Raw genomic sequence first — 22,886 nt, 5'->3', positions numbered from 1 at the left:
ATAAAATAATCCGAGTCAAATAAGTAGCTCTTGAAAATACGCTGAGCAAAATAGACAAGGTCTCAGCTAAGTGACAACTTGTAATTTACAACCTAGCTAGTAGGTAATGAAATAGGCTCATAGCTTTTCTTATGTATGTTTTTTTTTTGCAACATTTCTGAGAGGTATTATTATTATCATCATCATCAACAAACATGATGAATTTGAGACTCAGAGGGATAATCGACTTGCTCAGACATACACAATAGGTAGACATTCTCTGAGAGATTCAAAGCCAAGTTAGTTTGGTCCTGTATTGTTTTTTGTGCTATAGAGCGGGTTATTGTCATTTTCATCTTAAATCAACATCTATTCATTATATGACGGTGCCTGTGGGGCTGAAGTATTGAGTTGAATTCTCTGCAGTCAAGGTGAGAGCTAGTCCTGCCTTCTGACTGGGAGGCTGCACTAAGGCTGAATCCACTTCCATGTTCACATGCTTGTTGATAGAATTCATTTTCTTGAGACTCTGGAACTTGTTTCCTTCGTTGTAAACAAAGGAGACTCCAGTGTGAGTCTTGTAAAGAAAACCTTGTCGAGCAAAACATTACAGTGACATCCTGTCACCTTTGTCATATTCTCTGGATGATAAACAAGAACTCCCTCCCTCAGAGGGAGGGGATTCAACACAGAAGCGTATCTCTGTATGATTTCTGAGGAATAAACACATAATACTCTTTCAAATCTTGCTTTTAAGAATATACCTTTGGCTGGGTGGTGGTGGTGCACGCCTTTAATCCCAGCACTTGGGAGGCAGAGGCAGGTATATCTTTGTGAGTTTGAGGCCAGCTTGGTCTACAAGAGTTAGTTTCAGGACAGGCCCCAAAGCTACAGAGAAACCCTGTCTCAAAACAACCAACCAACCAACCAACCAACCAACCAACCAACCAACCAACCAACAAATCTTTTCTTTTTCTTTTTTTTTTTTTTGCTTCTCACAATTGAAACTGCAAGATATAATTTTTTAGATGTCCTCTTGATGCTGTAGATATTTTCCCATATTTCTACACAATCATACAGCACATGCTTGTGTGCAGTGTATTGCAGTGTGCATACAGTATTCTTTCAAGTAACCACATCACAACCATTTATATGTACAGAAAACTTTTAAAGCTTTACTGTTGAAAAGAAACACATACCAAAATTCACCAGAATATCACACCCAGTTTCTTCAGGCACATACTTTTGCCCTCTTTTATTTACTTAAACAAGGAATCTGAACACAAAATCACAAGATTAAGAATTATGAATGTTTCCATGGCTGTTTACCACACACCAGGAGAAAACTTTTGATTTCACTAGACTTTTTCTGAATTAACCACCTTCAGCACGGGCAGCACGTTTGCTCATACAAATTGGAACACTACGATCACTGAAAATCAGGATGATGTCTGTGTGCGCTCTTTCAGCCTCATGCTTTGCAGCAAAGCACGGAGAGGAATGCGGGTGTTACGCCCTCTTCAGGGCCATGCAGCAGCTCTCTCAGTCTGGCTTTACCTGTAGGCGAAGAGAACATGCATCCCCTCAGGACTTAGTCTTATCGAATTATGCTATATCTGGGGATTTTTTCCCCCTGGTCACAGTGAGCTTTTCCTGTAGTGGGACAGAGCTAGTTTCCTGAGACACTTGAGAAATCTTATTTGCTTCTTTCGGAGGAGGTAGATTGAATGAATTACTCACTCAGATCCAGCATTCTGATGTTATATGCATACCCCTTGGCCACACATTTCACAATAGCCTGCCAGTAGAAAAGGAAAAAGCAAAGGTGGCCAGCTAATATGACACACTGTAGACTGGGTAATAGTTGTTATCTTGTTAACAATATTGCTTTTCTTGTGATTCAAGAGCTGATAGGGTTGATGGTTTCAGCCTTCTCTTTTAAAAAGGCATCTTGTGAGCTGCAGATTTTAGCTACCATATTTGGTTCTCATATGCCTGCCCTGTGACTTCACATCAGCTGTTAAGGATTTGTGTTTTTGCTTATCCTTATATGGGAAGGCTGCCTGGTGACTTTGTCTGACCGGAGTTAGACGCCCTGCAGCATTAGCAGGAAGTGACCTTAGGACACAGTTTCCTTGCTGCTGGAATCTGTTACATAGAGAAAGGGATAAGATGAAAAGTCTTTTTTTTTTTTAGAAGACCATTATTTTGTTGTTCTTAGTGCTCCTTATAACCATTCAAATTCCCTTTCTTCTATTATCATGATGCTATTCTCCTAAAGAGGATTGAAATCTACACAGAAAACCATTCTGCTGAGTTCTTAATAATAGTGATTAAGGCAGGAGAGTGGGAGCTGAGATGAGCAGGTTTATTTTAAAAATCTTTGTGCAGCACTAGTCCAGAATTTTTGAATGGGACGATCTGTAATGTTAGAATAGCAGTGGCTCCAATTATTGAGCTTTCATAGTTGCTGCTAACAGTGTGATTCATTTGAAGGAAGGGTTTTTCTTTAAGAATATTCCCAGAGTTGCAAGAATAGCCTAGGGCACCTGTTAACCCTGTTTCCTCTGCCTAGTCATTTCCTGTCGTCTGGTGTAGTCATAAGTCAGTGACACTTTTATGGAAGCATGTCACATTGCTCTTCATTTTACACTTGCATTTGTCCTTGCCCATGAAAAAGATTTCAAAAGAGATGGCTTTATATGCAGGCAATATGATTCATAGGACATCCATTTCCTGCAGAAACCGATAGGCACAAGCCACTAACACTGTGCACAAATGTCTTGGGGAGCTGGGGAGCTAGTACATGTCTCTAATGCCAGGACTCAGGAGACTGAGGCATGAAGTTCATACGTTGGAGGTCAGTGTGGACCATGTATTGATACCCTGTCTCAAAAAAATGCAGTAAGGGATAGTGACGTGCTTCAGTGATAGAATACTTGCATATGGTCCATGAGACCCCGAGTTTGATCCTCAGCACTGCAAAACGAGAGCAGCAACAACAAAATCTTAAAGAGAAAAATGTTGTAATTAAATTCCAATCTCAAAAATAAACAAAAATGACACTACGGATGATCTCCAGGTTTTCTTGCTGTTACTTTAGACCAGGCTTTGAAATGAAGAATGATACAAACATTATTATGAGCCACATCTGTGCTCAAGACAACTTCAGTAAGTCAACAGATGATCTAATTAGCGGGAGGCACCAAGCATGGCAGTACATTATTTGTTATTCTGTATACTTAGTTTCTAAGTGGTGATTTTTACTCTGGCAGAGATTAGACAAGTATGTGATTTGGAACAAGTTCCTTAATCCATCTTAGCATTAGTTTCTTTGTCAGACTGTCTGGAATGAAAATAATACCAGCTGCTTCAGAAGATTATGGTGAGAATAAAATAAAATAAACATGTAAAGAGCTTATCACAGTGCCTGGTTCATAGGAAATGCTTGATAAATAGTAATTATCACATTATACTTTACAGCGAGCTTACATGTGGTGCAGTGCCAAAAGGGACCTGATGTGCACAGCCTAGTGCTAGCTCATTCAGCGTGGCTGGGCTTTCCCCTTATCATTCTAGTCTTAGTTCATCTACTTCCCTGAAGCAGCGTCATGCCAGACTTGGATTAAGGGCTGGTTAGAGCCCTTAATCATTTAAAATCATGGATTAGTTTAGGATTTGTATTTTATAATTATAATTTACCTCTGGTTCTAAAGTTGCTATTATTATTATTATTATTTAATTGTATTTATTTATTTTTTGGTTTTGATTTTTTTGAGACAAGGGTTCTCTGTGTAACAGCCCTGGCTGTCCTGGAACTCACTCTGTAAACCAGGCTGGCTTCCAAATCACAGAGATCTGCCTGCTTCTGCCTCCCGGGTGCTGGGATTAAAGGTTTGTGCCACTACCGCAGGCGCTATGCTATTTTTTATTGTATAAAAGCAGTAAGTGATTTTGAGGCCTAAATTGTATTTAAGAGTAACATTTTCAATTAACTGGTAATCCTATAATAGTACCAGATAGGTCAAATATTGAACCCTTTCTACCATTAGAGGATCCTGAGTTGGAAGTGTGTATTTCAGATGTTTTTTAAAAAAAAAAATTTGAGGGCTGGAGAGATGGCTCAGTGGTTAAGAGCATTGCCTGCTCTTCCAAAGGTCCTGAGTTCAATTCTTGGCAACCACATGGTGGCTCACAACCATCTGTAAAGAGGTCTGGTACCCTCTTTTGGCCTGCAGACATGCACACAGACAGAATATTGTATACTAAATAAATAAATAAATATTTAAAAAAATTTGAATGCTATGAAAATTTGTTTATTTAGCACATAGTCATTTGAACAATAAAATTAAGCTCTATATATTGAATTTGCAATTAACGTCTAAAAAGAACACATAGAAAACTATTACCTTTGGGACAGTGTCTCCCACTATGCTGCCCAGGCTGGTCTCAAGTCCTAGGCTCATGTGGTTGTCATCCTTCAGTTTCTCAAGTACCTGGGACTATCACTTGCATGCCGCTATGCCAGGGAGTATTACTCTTTATAAGATTTTTTTCTTTTTGTTTGTTTGTTTGTTTTTTCCGGGGCAGGGTTTCCTCTGTAGTTTTGAAACCTGCCCTAGAAGTAGCTCTCATAGACCAGGCTGGCCTCGAACTCACAGAGATCTACCTGCCTTTGCCCCCTGAGTGTAATCTGTCTGTCTGTCTATCTATCTATCTATCTATCTATCTATTTATCTATCTATCTATCTATCTATCCATCTATTCATCTATCCACCTATCATGCATCTGTAAATATCAGAGAACAGCGTGTGGAGATTGATTCTCTCCACCATGTGGGACCTGAGAATCAAACTCAGTCTGTCTGGCATGGCTGCAAGTATCTACCTAATAAGTCATATTGCTGGCCTAAGAATTTCTTAAGAAAATAAATGTAGAAGGTAAAATGAGAGAAGACTGGTGATGGAGGAAGGTCATTGGTTAATTAATAAAGAAACTGCTTGGCCCTGATAGGTTAGAACATAGGTGGGTGGAGTAAACAAAACAGAATGCTGGGAGGAAGAGGAAGTGAGGTAAGATGCCTCAAAAAGACACCATGCTTCTGCTCTCCAGAGCAGACACAATGTAGCCAGCCACCAGGTCAGACATGCTGAATCATTCCTGGTAAGCCACACGGATTATTAGAGATGGGTTAATCAAAATATGAGAATTAGCCAGTTAGAAGCTAGAGCTAGTGGGCCAAGCAGTTTAAATGAATACAGTTTGTGTGTTGTTATTTTGGGTAAAGCTAGCCGGTGGCTGGGAGCCGGGCGGCAGGAACACAGCCTGCAGCTCCTTCAACAGAGTGGCAAATGTAGTGAAATAGTGTAAGATTTGTTGTTAAAGGATACCTAAATTTGAATTTTAGTTCTGTCATGTACTCGTTTTATGAATTTTGGTAAATTTCCTTAACCTCTTTGAACCTCACTAATCTAATCCATAATGTGAAAATCAGGATATCTACACTACAGGGTAGTGTGAAGATCTAGCAAAAAAAATACATGAAGCACTAGCTATGTTAACTTTCACTTAATTGATATTTACAATGATGACTAGTATTGATCGGAATAAGAAGCCAAATCCGATTCCAAACAATTTACTTTATTATTTTGCTTTATTTTATGTGTATGGGTCTTTTGTGTGCATGTGTGTCTGTGCACTACATGACTGCCTGGCATCTGTGGAGTCCAGAAGAAGGTGTTGGATCTCCACCTGGAACTTGAGTTACTTGTGGTTTTGAGCCACCATATGGGTGCTGGGGCATGAACTCAGGACCTCTGCAAGAGGAGCCAGTAGTACTAACTACGGAGCCATTTCTTTCATTTCTCCAAGGCTTTTTTGAATAGCTGCAACTTGAAATCTGGTCAGTTTGGAAATAATAGCAGGGAACACTTTCTGGTAGTCCAAAGTTTCTCTCTAGTCAAGTGAAATCATAGCTTTTAAGACAAGAAGCTCTAAATCTTGTAAAGCTTTTGGACTTTATGCTTTCTGTATTTTTGCTTAGAACAGCTTCAATCTCCTTGATGTGGACTGTGTTAGAATTTAGGGACTTTATAGAACTCTGGGGATGTGGGAAGGTGCACACTTTTCATCAGTTTTGTTCTAGGACTTGCAAGTGTTATTTTGGGAAATATAAGAATGGAGGAAAATCTGTATGCAAACAGTGATCATTACCAGTATCTCTCTGTGTACAAGAAGTCTTGCTAGAAGGAATGTATGTTGGCTTAAAAGGAATGTAGGTTGGCATATTTTGCATTTCACAAGCAGCACTACTTCAAGAATAGGTGGAGTAGCTTATACTGAAAAAGGTGACTGAGGCATAACTAAACTCTGCTAATATCAATGAATGTTTCTAATTAGACCAATCACTCTAATTTGATTAATACGATATCTGGGGTGTTTAATCCAAGGACTTTTTTGAACACACATTTTTTTTGTTTTTGTTTTTGAGACAGGGTTTTTCTGTGTAATAGTCCTAGGTGTCCTGGAACTCACTTTGTAGACCAGGCTGGCCTCAAACTTACTTTAAATCCACCTGCCTCTGTATCTCACGTGCTGGGATTAAAGGTGTGCACTACCATCACCCAGCTGAAGACACATTTTCAAATAAAAACTGAATTATGAGAAAGCCACCATATTTATCCTCCAAGATGGGTGTATATCACTTTACAGAAATCTTTTATATGTTGCTAATTATAGCCAGCTGATATTTCTAGAATTTCCCAGGCTCTCTGACTGAGAAGTACTGTCAGATTTTCACTATGAAGTTGGAGTTTTAGAATTCTTTTTTTTTAATTTTATTTATTTATTAAGGATTTCTGCCCCCTCCCCGCCACCGCCTCCCACCTCCCTCCCCCTCCCCCGATCAAGTCCCTCTCCCTCATCAGCTCGAAGAGCAATCAGGGTTCCCCGACCTGTGGGAAGTCCAAGGACCGCCCACCTCCATCCAGGTTCAGCAAGTGAGCATCCAAACTGCCTAGGCTCCCCCAAAGCCAGTATGCGCAGTAGGATCAAAAACCCATTGCCACTGAGTGTAGGCTGTTCTTACTAACTTCCAAATACATATTGTGGAAAAGGGGAAAGTACACAATATGGAAAAGGAAAAAGTCAGGAAGAAACCATGGCCTTACCCTGGTAAGTGGTATGCTTGTTGAAGTTGGCTCCCCACAGGTTTCTTCCTGACTTTTTCCTTTTTATTCTTAAGAGAATGAGCATGTGAGTGAAAATAATGAAACAGATGCGATAGTACGAGGGGAGCTCCAGTGAACACTGAAATGTGCCCCCCCACCCCCGCTTAATATTTCATAGACTTTTATATCCCAATACAACAGGGAGAGAAGACAAAAGGCTGCTTTAACATGATACAAAATGCAACTAGAACAGTTAATTGCTTGAAACGTGAGACATCAAGTCATTTATTCTTGAGAAAAGTATTCTGTTGTTTAGGCAGTGAACCCATCCTAGACCAAGTATTCTGAAGGCACCCATTCCCTAGGTCAAACCTCCTCTGATGCTTCAAAAGGAGGATTAGAAGTATGCTTGACTTCTCTGATCTTTGATCAGGGTGGAGTGGATCTACCTGTATGGGCCATCTTAATGTCCAAAACACCAAGTAACCACACCCTAGGTCAGGGTGCATAGCCACACTTGTTGTCAACAACTTTGAGCAACCTCAAACTCTCTGACCTTTAAACAAGGTGGAAATAAACTCACCTTTTTGGGCCTCCACAAAATTCGACTTACCAAGCAATCAAAGTCAGTACCTCCCTAGTAAGTTATGTTCTTAGCAGGTGTGCTGTGGAGTGGTTGAATGAGAAAGTTGTTCATCCTTTATATCTGACCAGTGTGCTGCAAAATTGCCACAATAGTGGGGAAAATTATCCGAGAAACTGTCACAAGGAAACTAAGGAGACATGATGACTGAATATAATCTGTTGTCCTGAAAGGGAGCAGAAACTTGGCATTATAGGAAAAAGTGGTGATATCTAATCTGACTAGTCTTTACTTAATGACCGATGTACTTCTTCAAGGTGAAATGTCAGTAATAGTGGAAACTGAGTATCAGATAAATGGGAACTCTATTTCTGTGAATTGAAGATAATTTTCAAATTAAATTTGATTTAAATTAAAAAAATAAAAGCATGCTGTTTGGTTGTGCTTGAACCTAGAGTAAAATTATAGTAGATAATTAAGTACTTAACATTAACTTTGTGCCGGGCGGTGGTGGCACATGCCTTTAATCCCAGCACTTGGGAGGCAGAGGCAGGCGGATCTCTGTGAGTTCGAGGCCAGCCTGGTCTACAAGAGCTAGTTCCAGGACAGGAACCAAAAAGCTACGGAGAAACCATGTCTCGAAAAATCAAAAAAAAAACATTAACTTTGTTATTACCAAACCCATGCACTAAGTACATTGGAAGAGAGAAGTTAAAGGCATGTTACCTATGCCCACGTGCCTTATCAGCTCACCAAAGGACTATAACATTAATGTATGAAATGATTGGCAAACACCGTCACCAATAGCCCCCCTATTTTCTATGATTTTATTTTCTAGCTATTTGTGACAAACCACAGTCCAAAATATTGGCGGATCCAGAAATAATAGCTCATAAAATTTAAATTGCTATCCAGAGTAATGTGATGAGATCTCATGCCATCCTGTTTGCTCAGCCAGGGTGTGAGCAATCTCTGTCCAGCACACCCATTTGGTGTGCTCTATGCACTACCCTTTGGGTGTGCTAGGTGAAAGAGAGCACATTTATATAACTTTTATTATATTGTTGTAATGGTTATATTTTATTATTAATTCTTATTGCTCTCTTACTGTGCCTAATGTATAACCTACACTTTATTATGGTTATGCACATTCCAGAAAAAATAGAGTATATGAAAACTCAATCTTATCTACAGTCTCAGTGATGAGCAGGAGCCTAATGCTATGTGGATATGGTGGGACTGCTCCAGGTTAGATAAAATAGACTTCTTGAAGTCAGAAGGAGACTGTAGAGATCCTACTGAGAGAGATCTTCACACAGGGAATGGAGTTGGATGAATATGTTAGAATGGCATTAGTAGGGGCAAGCAATGTAGGCGGACTTTTCTTTCCCACCCACCAGTTTCCAAATAACAGACAGGGAGACTTGATATTAATTATAAATGCTCAACCAATAGCTCAGACTTATTACGAACTAGCTCTTACAATTTAAATTAGCCCATTTCTATTAATCCATGTGCTGCCCCAAAGTTCATGGCTTTTACCTCTTCTGCATGTTCTCCTTTCTTTTCGTCTGGCTGGCAACTTCTGTGACTCTGCCCTCCATCTTCCCAGCATTCTCTGTGCCCCAAAAATCCTGCCTAGCTATCAACCAATCAGCTTTTTATTAACAATGAGAACAATACATATTTACAGTGTACAATGATTGTTCCACAGTAAAGTAGTAGTCTCCCTTCTTAAATGACCATCAATAAAGAATAATAATAAAGAAAGACTTAGGAATTACTTCTTGGAATTACATAGCAAAGCATTTTCTGTACCTTTACTACATGGAATTTAGAATTTATACAGTGAGAATTCTAGGCAAAAATCCTAACTGCTAACCCAGGCTAGCCTCAGAATCCAGTGATCCTTTAGCTCAGCCTCCTTAAGTGATGGAATTATAGGCATGGACCACTCTGCCTGAAAGAAAAGAAAGGAAAGAAAGAAAGAAAGGAAAATGAGTTTGCTAATATAGCAAAATAATACAGATTTAGAGTTAGGAAAAGAACCGTACAGTCTTTATGATTCTTTAATTTGAAATTGGAGAGATTGGGTTTTCCATCCTGTACTGGTGAATGACTCACACTTGTTAAACAAGGGTTGGATTCCCTCCCTCCCTCCCTCCCTTCCTCTCATATTCCTCTATTTTGTGTGTATGTTTATGTGTGGGGTGCATATGTGTTTTCACAGTTTTTTGGCCGAGTGTAGGCACACATGCACATGTGTGTGCATGCATGTAGAGGCCTGATGTGGCTGTTGGGACTCATCCTCATCTGTTCTCCTCTACCCTCATCACTGAGGCAGAGTTGCTTAGTGAAACCCTTAGCTTGCTAATCGGCTTGCTCTTGGCATAGGGGCATTCTTACTACTCACCTTCCCTCAGAATTGTTGCATTGTTGTAAACCAGTATGCATTGTGGGTTTTATGTACATGGCTCATTGTGACCTGAGTACTCAGAAAATGCAGTGAACCAAGCGAGGAAAGGGAGCTCTTACTGCCGTTCCTTCATTTCCATGCACCGTTAAACCCTTAGCACAGGTAGGCAAAGACAGACATTTTGTTGTTGGGTTGCCCTTCCTGAGAACAAACAAAACCAACTAGAGAAAATTTTATATCTGAATGTGTAGATGAGGGAGTTGACTGTTACAAATTTGAATTTGTTTGAGAAAGACCAAATATTTAACCACATAATTGTTTGTTTATTATTTATTCAATTGTTTATTAACTATTCATTGTTATTCATTTGTAGATTTGAGTCATTTGTAAGAAATGTAGTAACACAAATGGAGCACATTACCAAGCTTATCCTGTCCTACTAAGACTTCAGTTTGGTTTAAGTGCAGTGTGTTGTCACTTTGGGGCTAAATTTTCATAGCTGGCCAGTGTGTGTGTGTTTTCCCTGTCTGCCTTGTTTTTAAGAGCGGTCCCACCACACTGTCTCATAGTTCACAAATAGATGAGTGAGCCCCAGGGATCACATGTGAGTGCCATCATGCTCAGCATTTTTTTTTAAATTTTTGTTTAAAAGTTTTTTTTTTTTTTACAAACCAACAGTCTGGCATCTGGAGTTGAGGCAGGACCAAGGCCCTCCCCCCTGTATCAAGGCTGAGCAAGGCATCCCACCATAGGGAATAGGCTCCATCCAAAAAGCCAACTCTTTCAAGCTCAGCTTTTTAAAAAAGACTCCGTTTCTCGGTAAAAATTTAGAATCTGGTGCTTGCAAGGCAATTGCTCTTCCAAACCCCAGTTCTATTCATCTTTACTAGGTTCACCTTCTTTGACTAAAAACATGAAGCCAGGTAAAGACTCTTTCATTGGTGCTGCAGTTATTACATTTTGCCTAAAGGCACCGATAATAGCTCCTAGTGTTTGCTCTCGGTTTCTCATAGCTTTGTCATTCACTGGCCACTTCTCACTTAACCGTCCTGCACTGTTTTCTCTTAGCAGCTCAGTGTGTTACAGTTGAGCTTATGTGTATGTCTTAGCTCTCCCAGTAGATTGTAATATGCAGGGGTTATCTTTGCTGCTTTTCTTTAGACATAGAGACTCTGGTAAAGTGCTTTGTTCATCACTAAAGATGGATCTAAGGAATACATACTATTCAGTAATTGCTAGGAATAGTTTCGGATGATAATCTGCCAGGGCTGGCTAATTCTTATTGTTGACATTCTAGGTTCCTGAAAGTACCACATTTTATATCTACTGACATCTAGAAATAGGCTAAGAGTTCACAAATTACTTGATACATTTCATGTTGCCCGAACTCCCCAGTTATGTGGCAAAGGTTGGAAGCCACTGCATTGCGCCTTCCTGCGAGTACATTAGTGCACTTGATGCTTGTACTTATTGACTCTCAGTCATAGTTTTTCTTCAAGTGTTCCATGTAGAAATGAAAGTTTAATTTTGTATATCAGTGAAGAAATAGTACTATTAGAAAAATTAATTGTGTGGTACATTTTATTGGGAAAGAATTGGTCTTTTTAAAAGGACTTTTAGTATCCACCTAAATAGGGACCGGAAATTCTAATTTCTACTGGAGTAAATTGAGAAACTTTTCTTGGGTTTTGTTATTTGAAATGAATTATGTGGCCATAATCACAAATACTTTGGACCAAAATATAACCCCTGCATGTCCACACACATCCAGGAGTGAGATGTGAATTGAGAAGGGCTTTGCATGTGAGATTTTTTTTCTTCCACATTGTCGTTTCCATTGCGTGGATGACTACTTTATAATAGATATTGATTTGAGGTTTTTGAAATGCTTCTGCCTCGTGTGTCCTTTGAGTATTATTCCATAAAATCTTTTTTCTTACATATTCTTTATATAGTCCAAGTATGTTAAGAAGTGGCTTTAAACATAGTTGTATGAGCATAGGTATATGAAGTCAGGCTCTCAAATGCATTTCATAGGGGAAACCTAGGAAGTATTACCTTGGTGTGATAAGGCGACAAAACAAACACGTAATCTCTACGTAATCATTTAATGAGGTAGCCCAGACTATGAACTGATGAGTAGTACAGGTTATGCTATAAACTTAGTATATAGGCAGGCTTAGGTCTTCTGTGTTATAGATTTTGGTCTGAACCATAAAAGCGAGGCTTGAGTGATTCTGAGGCACATGGAATCATTTCTGCTGACGAAGGTGCAGTTAGTGATATGCAGAGTGAGAGTTAGATCAGTGTTATTTGACATGGGAAGTTTCCATGCAAAAAGGAGCAAGTTAGATGGATAAGAGGACCTGCAGGATCTTCACTTGTGAGACAGCATCAACAAGCCAGTGTTGACGGCAAGTGTATCTTCTGCACTGCACGTTTGACCTCTGTCTAAATTCATGTCTGTGGGCTCAGAAGCATTGACTTTGTTGAAATGTCTCTCACTAGAATTGAAAGGTAGACTTTTTTTGCCTCTTAGTATGATATCATTGCTTTTTCTTAAGACATTGTCATTTTTGTTTTACATTGCTTCCTTCCCTTCCCTCCCGCCAAACAAGCTCACAATTCCCTCCACTCTCCTTCCAATTCATGGCCTCTCTGTTCATTAATTGTTATTGCATGCTTATATGATTTGAATATACATATACATTCTTAAAAAAACTGTTGAGTCCAAAAAATGAAAAGAAAAAGAATAAATGTTACTTGCTAAACAGTGTCAATTTCCCCCTCCCCTTTGGCTCTAGATTAAGAAGAAACAGCAAGATGTGCTTGGTTTCTTAGAAGCCAACAAAATAGGATTTGAAGAAAAAGATATTGCAGCTAATGAAGAGAATCGGAAGTGGATGAGAGAAAACGTGCCTGAGAACAGTAGACCAGCCACAGGGTACCCCCTGCCACCTCAGATTTTCAATGAAAGCCAGTACCGTGGGGTAAGGAAGCAATTTAAATCTTGTTTCTTGAAATATATTGTCTCAAATAAACTTAGACCTTTCAACTTTACCTCCCAGCACATGGTCATTCGCTCTCTGCAGCCACCCTAAGCAGTTTGTAGTATTACATAGTATTTTGCTTTCCGGGAACAAAAATCAAAGGAAGAAACAAAACATATAAATGTAGAAGGACAGACACGGAATGTATGTTTTCAGTTTGGTTCTAACCAGACCATGGTCTGCCTGTTGGCTGGAATCTGGACTCTCTTGTGCTCCTTTCCTGGTTTCTGGGGTGTACATTCTCCATGGGAAGTTCCTCCATTATGGGACTTCCTCTTTTATGAACAGTCCTATTCTCTTCTCTGAGGCTTCCTTTCTAGATCTATTATTTTTGAGACAGCTGAGACTGGCCTCAGATTCCTTTGTTGCTAAGGGTGAATTTGTACTTCTGATCCTTCTGCCTTCATCTCTCATTGCTGGGATTACAGGGGCTTTCCACGACACCTAGGCTTGAGTAAACGTTTTCAGAGGCACCAGTAAAAATCCTCTACATTCCTGGTTTATGTAAGACTGAAAAAGGTATCTTATTTAGAAGAACCTCTTATTGCTAATTAGTGCTGTCTAGGGCAAGGGTATAGACCAAAATGGGAAAGTTCTGTCAGTGCTGTTGCAGGTTTCATATGCTATCAAGCACAGGGCCAATATGTAAATTATATCCGAAGATAGGTGAAGGTACTTAGGCTATTCTTTTGAAATTCTGCAAATCATTGACTCTCAGCAGCTAGAAGGGGCTGCAAACATCAGCCAGCCCATGCTCAGGTTGTATTTGTATATGTAGGACACAGACACACTACACACATAAGCGCGCACACACACACACACACACACACACACACACACACACACACCACTCATGCACACACATTTATTTATTTATCAATTAAAATAGAGGTCATGAATTCAAGGGGGTGCATGGAAAGGGGAAAAACAATGTAACTAAAGTTTTAATTTAAAAAATAAAACAATAAAAATGGTTAGTCAGTCCTGTATAATCCATTATGTGATTTTGATTGCTCATTTTAGAACTATTATTTTTAGTGGCATAGAAGTTGGTTCATAGTCTTATTTTACCATGTGATGTTTTGATCCAAGTGTGCATTGTGTTCAGCCACAAAAAAGATGAGCACATCTTCTATCTCCAACCATTTGTCTTTTTTTGTATGTGTTGAACACTTTCAAAATCCCCCTAGTTTTTAGAAAATATAAAATGCTGTTGCTATCTCCTTTTTGAAATGTCTGTTGTTTGATTTTGAAAACAAAACCGCATGGATCACAAGAGTACATAGAGAAGCCACATCTGTCTGGTTTGCCTCTTCCTTGGAAGCTACATTTCAGGGGAATGAAATAATCTTATAGGAAAAAAAGGCAAGTATCACTAAGAATTTAAGTGAAGCTTCAGAAGGTGAGACTCAGTAAACCAAATACATATCTGTTAGTGGAAAAGGAATCCATTTTCTATTTAGTGCTGCTCTGTGCCTAACAGACAGGGGTTTAATGACAATGAGAATTAAGATTTTGATTTTATAAAACCTCAGAGAGAAGAACTTGTAGCAGTCATTCACAGAAAACGTATCCGCTAGTGATTCTGCTCTGTGCTTTGTGTGCTATAGTAATTCCCATACCAATTTAGAGTGCCAAGCAGCTTTGCTAGTAACAGCTTTTTTTTTTTTTTTTTGGTTTTTTGAAACAGGGTTTCTCTTACTAGTAACATCTTGTAGTTGCTAATCTCTGGATCTTCTCTATCTCCTGTTTGCCTTTTTTAACTAGGAGATAGAGTAATTAGCTTTCCAGGTTAATTTGCTTTTACTTATCCGAGGCTTTCCCAAGCTTGGTACTGCCGACACCTTTTGTTGTGTAGATTCCCTGTGCATTGTAGGCTCTTTCACAAGAACCTTGGCTTCAACCCCTGTAATGACAGTGGCACTCGGTTGCTGAGTAACAAAAAATGATTCTAGGCATTGTCAGCCCCTGTGTGGAAATTACCTGCTTCTGAATGCCACTGGACTGTAGCACAGGATCTTATTATCTGACTAGATGGTGACAGAGGCCAATATCCAACCTTTATGTGTGAAACTCTGCTATAGTAGATAGGAAATTTGTAAGGAGAATCCCTGTTCTGAATGTCTTGTACATAAGAATGAAATGAGAATTAACGTGTAGCAAAATATGATGGCATACAGTCTTGTTTAATGTTAAAGTTTCTTTACACTTTCTCCCTTAAGAGACTTGTTCCAGAATGCAAACTACCTTGCTTAATGTTGTATATTTAACACCAAGAACACTGCTTATGCCAGGCATGGGGGCATGTACCTGTAATCTCAGTTCATTTTGGAGATAAAGTCTGGAAGATAAGGACTTTGAATGCACCCTGGAATGCATAGTGAGACCATTTTTCCAAATAAAACAAACAAAAAGACCCCTGTTAGTTTATCTAATTCTATACTTAATAAATATTTGTGGAACAATTGAATGGCTCTGGTATCATTAGGAAAGAAAATATTCTTTTTCTTTTTAGATTCACAAGCATTTTTGGTTTTTTTTTTGTGTCTGGAACCAACAAATGATAATATAACTTGACCCTGAAATACTTGAAATAGGCTACTAGATCCTCTACATAGCATCGTATTACCAGATTTTATTTATACAAATTAAAGAACTTTTTAATTTCACATGAATCTAAAGGCTTATATGAGTTGTTTTTATTAATTTTTGATAATAAGAATACTTTCCTGTGTGGCTCCTATATTTTTTTCTTTTGAGACAGGGTCTGCAAGATTTTGCTTTGAAGTGCAGGGTGACTAGAAGATGCTCTATGCCCCAGGCAGGCCTAGAATTCATGATTAGGCTTCTGTCAGTCAAGTGCTGGGATTATATGATGTACCACAATGCCTGGTACACTGGCTTCCTTTAAATTATATTTTGCTTATTTACAACTGGTTAAGTGTAGATATTATATATGTTTTTTAAAACCTTGAGTTACTTACCAGTCTCAGCATAGAATTGGTGTTAGAATACTGATAGTTTTACTTTTGAGGAAGGAACTCAAAATTTTATCTAAGAGGTAAGAAAAATACATTGGTACCATTGGTGCTATTCTCTGCTTTTGTAAACTTCATTGTCTCAAATTTCACATGTGAGTGAGAACATATATGTTGATGTATATCAATAGATAAATGACCAAAAATGGGATAAAATGGAATTTTATCCAGCCATAATAAAAACAAATTCATGACATTTGCAAAAAACTAGATGGAATTAGTAATAACTATTATTTTCTATTGAAAATAATTTTTTCAGTTGGGTTGGGTGGCACACGCCTTTAATCCCAGCATTTGGGAGGCAGAGGCAGGTGAATCTCTGTGAATTTGAGGGCACCCTGGTCTCCAGAATGAGTTCCAAGACAGCCATGACTGCTGCACAGAGAAACTGTCTCAAAACCAATTAACAGTAACAGTTATAGTAGTAATAATAATTTTATGCAGTATATTCCAATCATATTTCTGATCTCCTCCTGCAACTCCTTCCAGATCATGCTCATCTTCCCTTCCATCTGACTTCACCTTCTTTCTCTGGCTTTCAGAAAATAAACAGACAAATAGGAGACTAAGCACTAGAAACACACAGGCAGTCAGGCAGACAGACAGGTAGACAGACGGACAGACACACACACACCATAAAAATACAAAACCAGAACCACAATATACAAGCAAAAGACCACTAAGAAAAAAAATGTCCAAAGTATTACGACACACACAGAAAACTCTCCAAAAATACCATCAAGTTCATTTGTTTTAGCTCTCTACAGCTGGCCATGAAGCCTGCCCAGAAATGGGGTCTATCTACCCAGTGAGACTATGCTGGGGAGACCTAATATTTCCTTTGCAAGCTGTTGTCAGCTGGAGATAGCTTCTGGCTTAGGGATGGGGGCTGTGCCCACTTCCCCTCTCGGCACTGGGACCCAAACTGGCTTAGACCTGTGCAGGCCGGCTTGTGCCAGTCTCTCTGAAGTCATATGAGCTTTGCTCACGTTCATTTAGAGGGCTTTGTATTCTTGGTGTCCTCAATCCCCTCTTTCTCTTACAGTCTGTCTCCTCTTCATTATAGCTCCTTGAGGCCTGAGAGGGGGGATTTGATGGAGACATCTCACTTGGGACTGAGTGTTCCAAGGTCTCACTCTCTGCACATTTGGACAGTTGTGTGTCTCTATGTTAGGACTGGACATTTTTATCTTAACCAATAATCCAGAAAAGAAAGTTGAATACTCATGTTTCTCATATGGATCCTGTTTTGTAATATGTGTGTGTGTGTGTGTGTGTGTGTGTGTGTGTGTGTGTGTGTGTGTGTGTAGATACAGGTCATAAACCAGATAAAAGACAATGGGGGGAGGAGGCATTTTAAAGGGCATGTGTGGAGGTAAGAAGAAAAGCAAAAAAAAAAAGGTAATGGTATACATGTGACATAAAAGCAGAAGAGAAATAGCGGGAGGAGGAAGGGGACAAGCAGGTTGGGGAAGGGGGTAGAGGAAGCAAAGCAACAAAAATTCCCTCTGAAAAATCCCATAATGTGAGGTTGGGGAAATGACTCAGTTAAGTTTTTAGTTCACAAGCATGTGAACCTGAGTCCAGCTCCCCAGTTTCCATGTTAAAATGGGGGCTAAACAGAGCATGGTGCCTTTAATGTTCAGGTTCAGGGGGAGACCCCGTTCCAAAACACAAGGTAGAGCGCATCTGGCAATGACTGACCTCTTGCCTCTACACACATGTACAGAAGTGTATGCATACACACAGAACACATACATACAACACACCCACAAATTCCATAATGAAATATTTTACTTTGCATGCTCATAAAAAATGCTAACCTTATATGAAAATTAATTAATGTAAATGTCAAAAATAGCATGTATGCCTCAATGGTGACTGATGGATCATGGGATAGTTATTTTTTTTGAGACATGGCATCTCTATTTAATCCTTGCTTTCTCAGAACTCGCTATGTAGGCCAGACTGGACTAGGGTAGTTCTATTTTTAATGTTCTGAGGAAGCTATATATATACATATATATGTATATATATACATGTATATATAAAAATTTCCATAATTGCCATACTAATTTGCATTCACATGCAATAGTGTGGAAGGTTTTACTTACTCTACAACTTTCTCAACCCTTGTTATATTTTTGTTCTGTGGAAAAACCTCATTCTTGCATGATTAAAGATAGCATCTCTCTGTGGTTTTAATTTAGACTTCCTCAATAATTCATTTTGATGGACTTTTTTTCATAAGCCTAATGGCCTTTTGTAGATACTCATTTGAGTCATGTCTTAGTCAGGTATTTCAGTTCATTTTTAATTGAGTTAACATGAATTTACATTTATTTGTATTTTTAGCTTTGTCAGCTTCAATTCTCACAATCAGCTTGGTGAAAACACATGCATCTACCCTCCCCCGACACATACATCTCCAGTACTTACTTTTGTTTCATTTATGGATTTTAATTTTTGTCATTTTCCTTAAAATGTACTTATATTACTTGTCTTTTTATAAGTTTAATGTTTGAAATTTTATACTATTGTAGTGACTTTTTTGGTGTGTGGTTTTCTTTGAATTTTAACACATGCATTGCTTTCTGTAACTAGTGCTATAATTAAAATAAAGAACCATTTCTCAATCTCTCAAGATACTCCTTTATATAGGTATATGCTATGCCTACCCCTAATGCCTGGCAAACACTATCATCATCGCTATAGTTTTGTTTTTTGATAAGTTCATGTAAATGGCTTCATATCACATGTAGTCTTTCAATGCTGGCTTCTTTCAGTGACTTGGATGTATTTGAGATCCAGGTTATTGTCTACACCAACACCTGCTCCCTCATATAGCTGAGTGGTGGTATATTATTATACAGGTACTTCATTTAACCACTGTACATTGGTAGACAGTTTCATCATTTTCAAATCTTAGCCATTGTAATTATAAGTATTTAGAGCATTTATTTTCTGATTTTTGTATGAATACTAATTTTCATTTCTCAGGGGTGAATGCCAGGATTGGATTTACTGCCTAACCCAGTGATTATATTTTTTATTTATACAGAATTTGGAGTGTTTCTGGATTTATTGCTCATGTTCTTGCTTAAAGGTTCCTGATATTCAGCCTTTCTCTTTAGCTCTTGCTATTGTCAGAAGTTTTGGTCTGTTTTTTTTCAACGTTACTGCATATTTCAGCCAGTATTGCACACATGCTAGGCAAATGCTGAAGCCCTGAATTACTTCATAGCCCTATTGTCAGACTTTTAAATCAATCCAAAGTAGCTTTGTGTTTTGGTACCTTCAGGTCATTTTAATTTGTATTTATGTAATGATCAAAATTATGATACCAATACACATTTTGTGCACATTTTGTCATCCTTTTATTCTCTTTAAGAGTTTGTTTAGTCATTTTCTCATATTTAATTTGTTTTATTAGTATTATACCTTATGATTTTTATATATTTTATATGTGAAATTTTGCCACGCACACAGTGTTTTATTATTTTCTTCCATGCTGTTGCTAAGGAATATTACTTTAACTAGTAAAGATGTGTTACATTTATTTCACCTTGCCTGCCTAAGGCACCTGATTGGTCTAATAAAAAGATGAACAGCCAATAGCTAGGCAGTAAAGGGATAGGTGGGGCTGACCATCAGAGAGAACAAGTAGGAGGAGGAATTTAGGCTTAATAAGAAGAGAGAATGAGGGAAAAAAGGAAGACTCCAAGGGCCAGCCATCCAGCCAGCTGCTAGTTAGCCATGCAGCTGCCAGGCAGCCAGACATGGAGAAAACAGAAAAGTAGGACATCCAGAATGAAAGAAAGGTTTAAAAAAAGCCCCAAGGGAAAATGTAGATGAAGAGAACCAGGTTACAATAAGTTTTAAGATCTAGTGGGACAGCGTAAGATAAGGTTGAGCATTCATAATCAATAATACCTCTCCATGTCATGATTTGAGGGCTGGTGGTCCAAGAAAGCCTGCTATATGTTGTAATTCATCTTCTTATTCTCTTAGCATTATCCTTCACAAAGCAAAATTTCTTTTGAGACTATGCAGAATATGAGGGAAAGAAAAGAGTATATGTTTTAAAAACAGAATCTCACATAGTCTGGGTTGGCAAAAACAAAAACAACCCCCCCCCCCAGAAGCCCCAAAAGAAACAAAGGAAAACAAAACAAAACATATTACTATGTAGCTGATGACCATGAACTTTTGATCCTCTTGTCTCCTGTACCTTCCAAATGTAGATTACTGATTGTGACACTATGCCTGGCTCTATGTAGTCTTGTATTTCTTGAGGTTAGATCCAACTGTTAGTGACATCAGTGTCTTCTAGGTCCAGATCCAAGTGTGGAAAGGTAATGTGCTTGAAAGCAACCTTGTAAAGACAATCTGTTGGTAAGGCATTTGTAAGACACTGGAGGCACATGAGTGGCCAGCTCCCTCCCCTGAGGATCTCCAACTGTCAGGTTCCACCCACAAGACACTCCAACTGACATAACAGCTGGACCCAGCCTCTCCAAATGGAGGCAGCCAAACTCAGGACTTGAAACCCCACCAATTCTCCACCCCAGAATATAAAAAGAAGTTTCTTGTCCCAACCATCTGTTCCCAAATACCAGGCAGCCATTTTTCAAATTGCTACACAGAGGCTTATATTAATTACCAATGCTTGGCCCATAGCTCAGGCTTGTTATTAATATGCTCTTGCATTTTAAGTTAACTCATATTTCTTATTTACACTCTGCCACATGTTGGTACCTTTAATAGCATGGCACGTTTATCTCCTGCTCCTTCTGCATCTGGCTGACAGCTCCTGACTCCACCCTTCTTCCCATCATCCTTAGCTTGGTCACCCCACCTATACTTCCTGCTTGACTACTGGCCAGTCAGTGTTTTAATAAACCAATTTGAGTGACAAATCTTTACGTTGTGCAAGAGGATTATTCCATAGCACTAGAAATCTCCACCCTGAAAGCCTTGCCGCCAAAGAAATCCTTTATTAACACTGCTTTCCTTTTGGTTCTCTGCTACTTCTTGTCTGAGCAGAGGCAGCCACCGTCCTGCATTTTTCCATCCGAATAAATCTCTCATGTGAGGTTTGTTGTGTGGTATGACCTTGTGGTTGATCTTGGCTCCCTACTGTTAGGATACCTTTCCCCTTAGAGCTGTAACACAGAACTTTCTAGAGAATTCAGCACATTTTGAAAATCTCAGGTTTAACAAATCAGCCAAAATCTCAGAGTTCCTGTTTAGGTTTAGAAATCACACCAATCAAGGCAACATACAGAAAATGAACAATTAACTATGTTTGCTGTTGATTACAAGTTACAAGTGGAGCCAAGTCTACTTGCTACTTTTGGTGAAGGCTTAGTGGCTTATGGTACAGCAAGTAAAGCTGAAGCAAATTGAGACCTGTCAAGATTCTTCTCTGGTGGTCTCAGGTTTGAAGTTTCCTTTGCTCATGTTTTGAGAACACTTCATTCTCCTTGCAAAGAGAGTACAGTCTCACTGGTCTTCTGGCCTTATGCGTATATACCTAATATTGTTTTTATTTCAGTCAGAGGAAATCAGTATTAAATTCAGTAATAGACGAGAAATATGGAGAACTGGAATTAGTCTCCCACTGGAAAAAGCTATCTATTGCTGAGAAATGCTTGCTTTGGGAGGTGAAGGAGGAAGGTGCAAAGAGGTGTAAATCCTATGTGATATGCAATAAACTATTCTTCATTTTCTGCCCCAAAGACCTATGTACCTTCTAACACATTAAATGGTATCTAGAAGCCCTCTTTCTCTTTCTTCATCCTCTTCCCTTTGTATTTTGTTGTTTTGAATTGAAGTGTATTTTTTCAAACAATATATGATTACAATTTTCCCTCCTGCAGAGTCCTCCCATGTCATCTCCACACTCCCACTCACCCAAATCCACACCCTTTCTTGCTGTCTATTGTTAGGAAACAAACAGTTATCTAAAAAAATAAAGTAAAATAAAATATGATTAAATAAAAAGCAAACAAACCAGAATAAGATAAAAGAAATAAGCAAATGACAAGAAAGAGTCAAAGAAAAGGCACAAAACCCACTTATAGATGCAGAGACATGGTGATATTTTGTTTCTTATCTAACAAATAAAGCTTGCCTGAAGATCAGGGAAGCAAAACAGCCAATCACTAAAGAGGACTGAAAAGAGAGTAGGTTCTTGTGTCATCCAGCCTTATAGTCCTCTCCAATGGGATTAAAGGCATGTACCACCACCATCTGGCCTCTATGGCTAACTAGTGTGGCTGCTTTGCACCCTGATCTTCAGGCAAGCTTTATTCATTAAAACACAAATTTCACTATATTTCCCCTTTTTTGTCTAACATAAAAATAATGCGGGATGAGACAGGAACTTGTTCTCTTTTCATAGAGGTAAGAGCTCTCTAGTGGTTGGCTGCTTTGCTTCTCTGATCTTCAGGCAACCTTTGTTTGTTAGATCATCAACAAAATATCACTATAGAGACATGCACATTCACACTCTGAACTCTCATTAAAGCTGTCAAACCAGACTCAATCACAAAAGAACTTAATTGATACTTTTGGAATTTTTTCTTTTTGTCTCTCTCATAATGCTTCCTCTGGGCTTTTTTTTCCTTTTTCTTTCTTTTTGTTCCC

The 22,886-nt window shown here is 38.7% G+C and overlaps 1 protein-coding gene across 1 annotated transcript in view; it reads left to right on the top strand.

Annotated features, from left to right (window-relative positions):
* Positions 1–22,886, top strand: part of Sh3bgrl (SH3 domain binding glutamate rich protein like) — an 84,183-nt gene that overhangs the window by 50,564 nt on the left and 10,733 nt on the right. The window contains exon 2 of the mRNA XM_005366722.3: positions 12,952–13,137. Within this exon, the coding sequence (XP_005366779.1) occupies positions 12,952–13,137 (186 nt within the window). The remainder of the gene's footprint in view (positions 1–12,951; positions 13,138–22,886) is intronic.

Source organism: Microtus ochrogaster, unplaced genomic scaffold, assembly GCF_000317375.1.
Source record: "Microtus ochrogaster isolate Prairie Vole_2 unplaced genomic scaffold, MicOch1.0 UNK13, whole genome shotgun sequence".
Classification (NCBI taxonomy): Eukaryota; Metazoa; Chordata; class Mammalia; order Rodentia; family Cricetidae; genus Microtus; species Microtus ochrogaster.
Note: the sequence above shows the minus strand (reverse complement) of the source record. Positions and strands in the feature narration are given on the sequence as shown.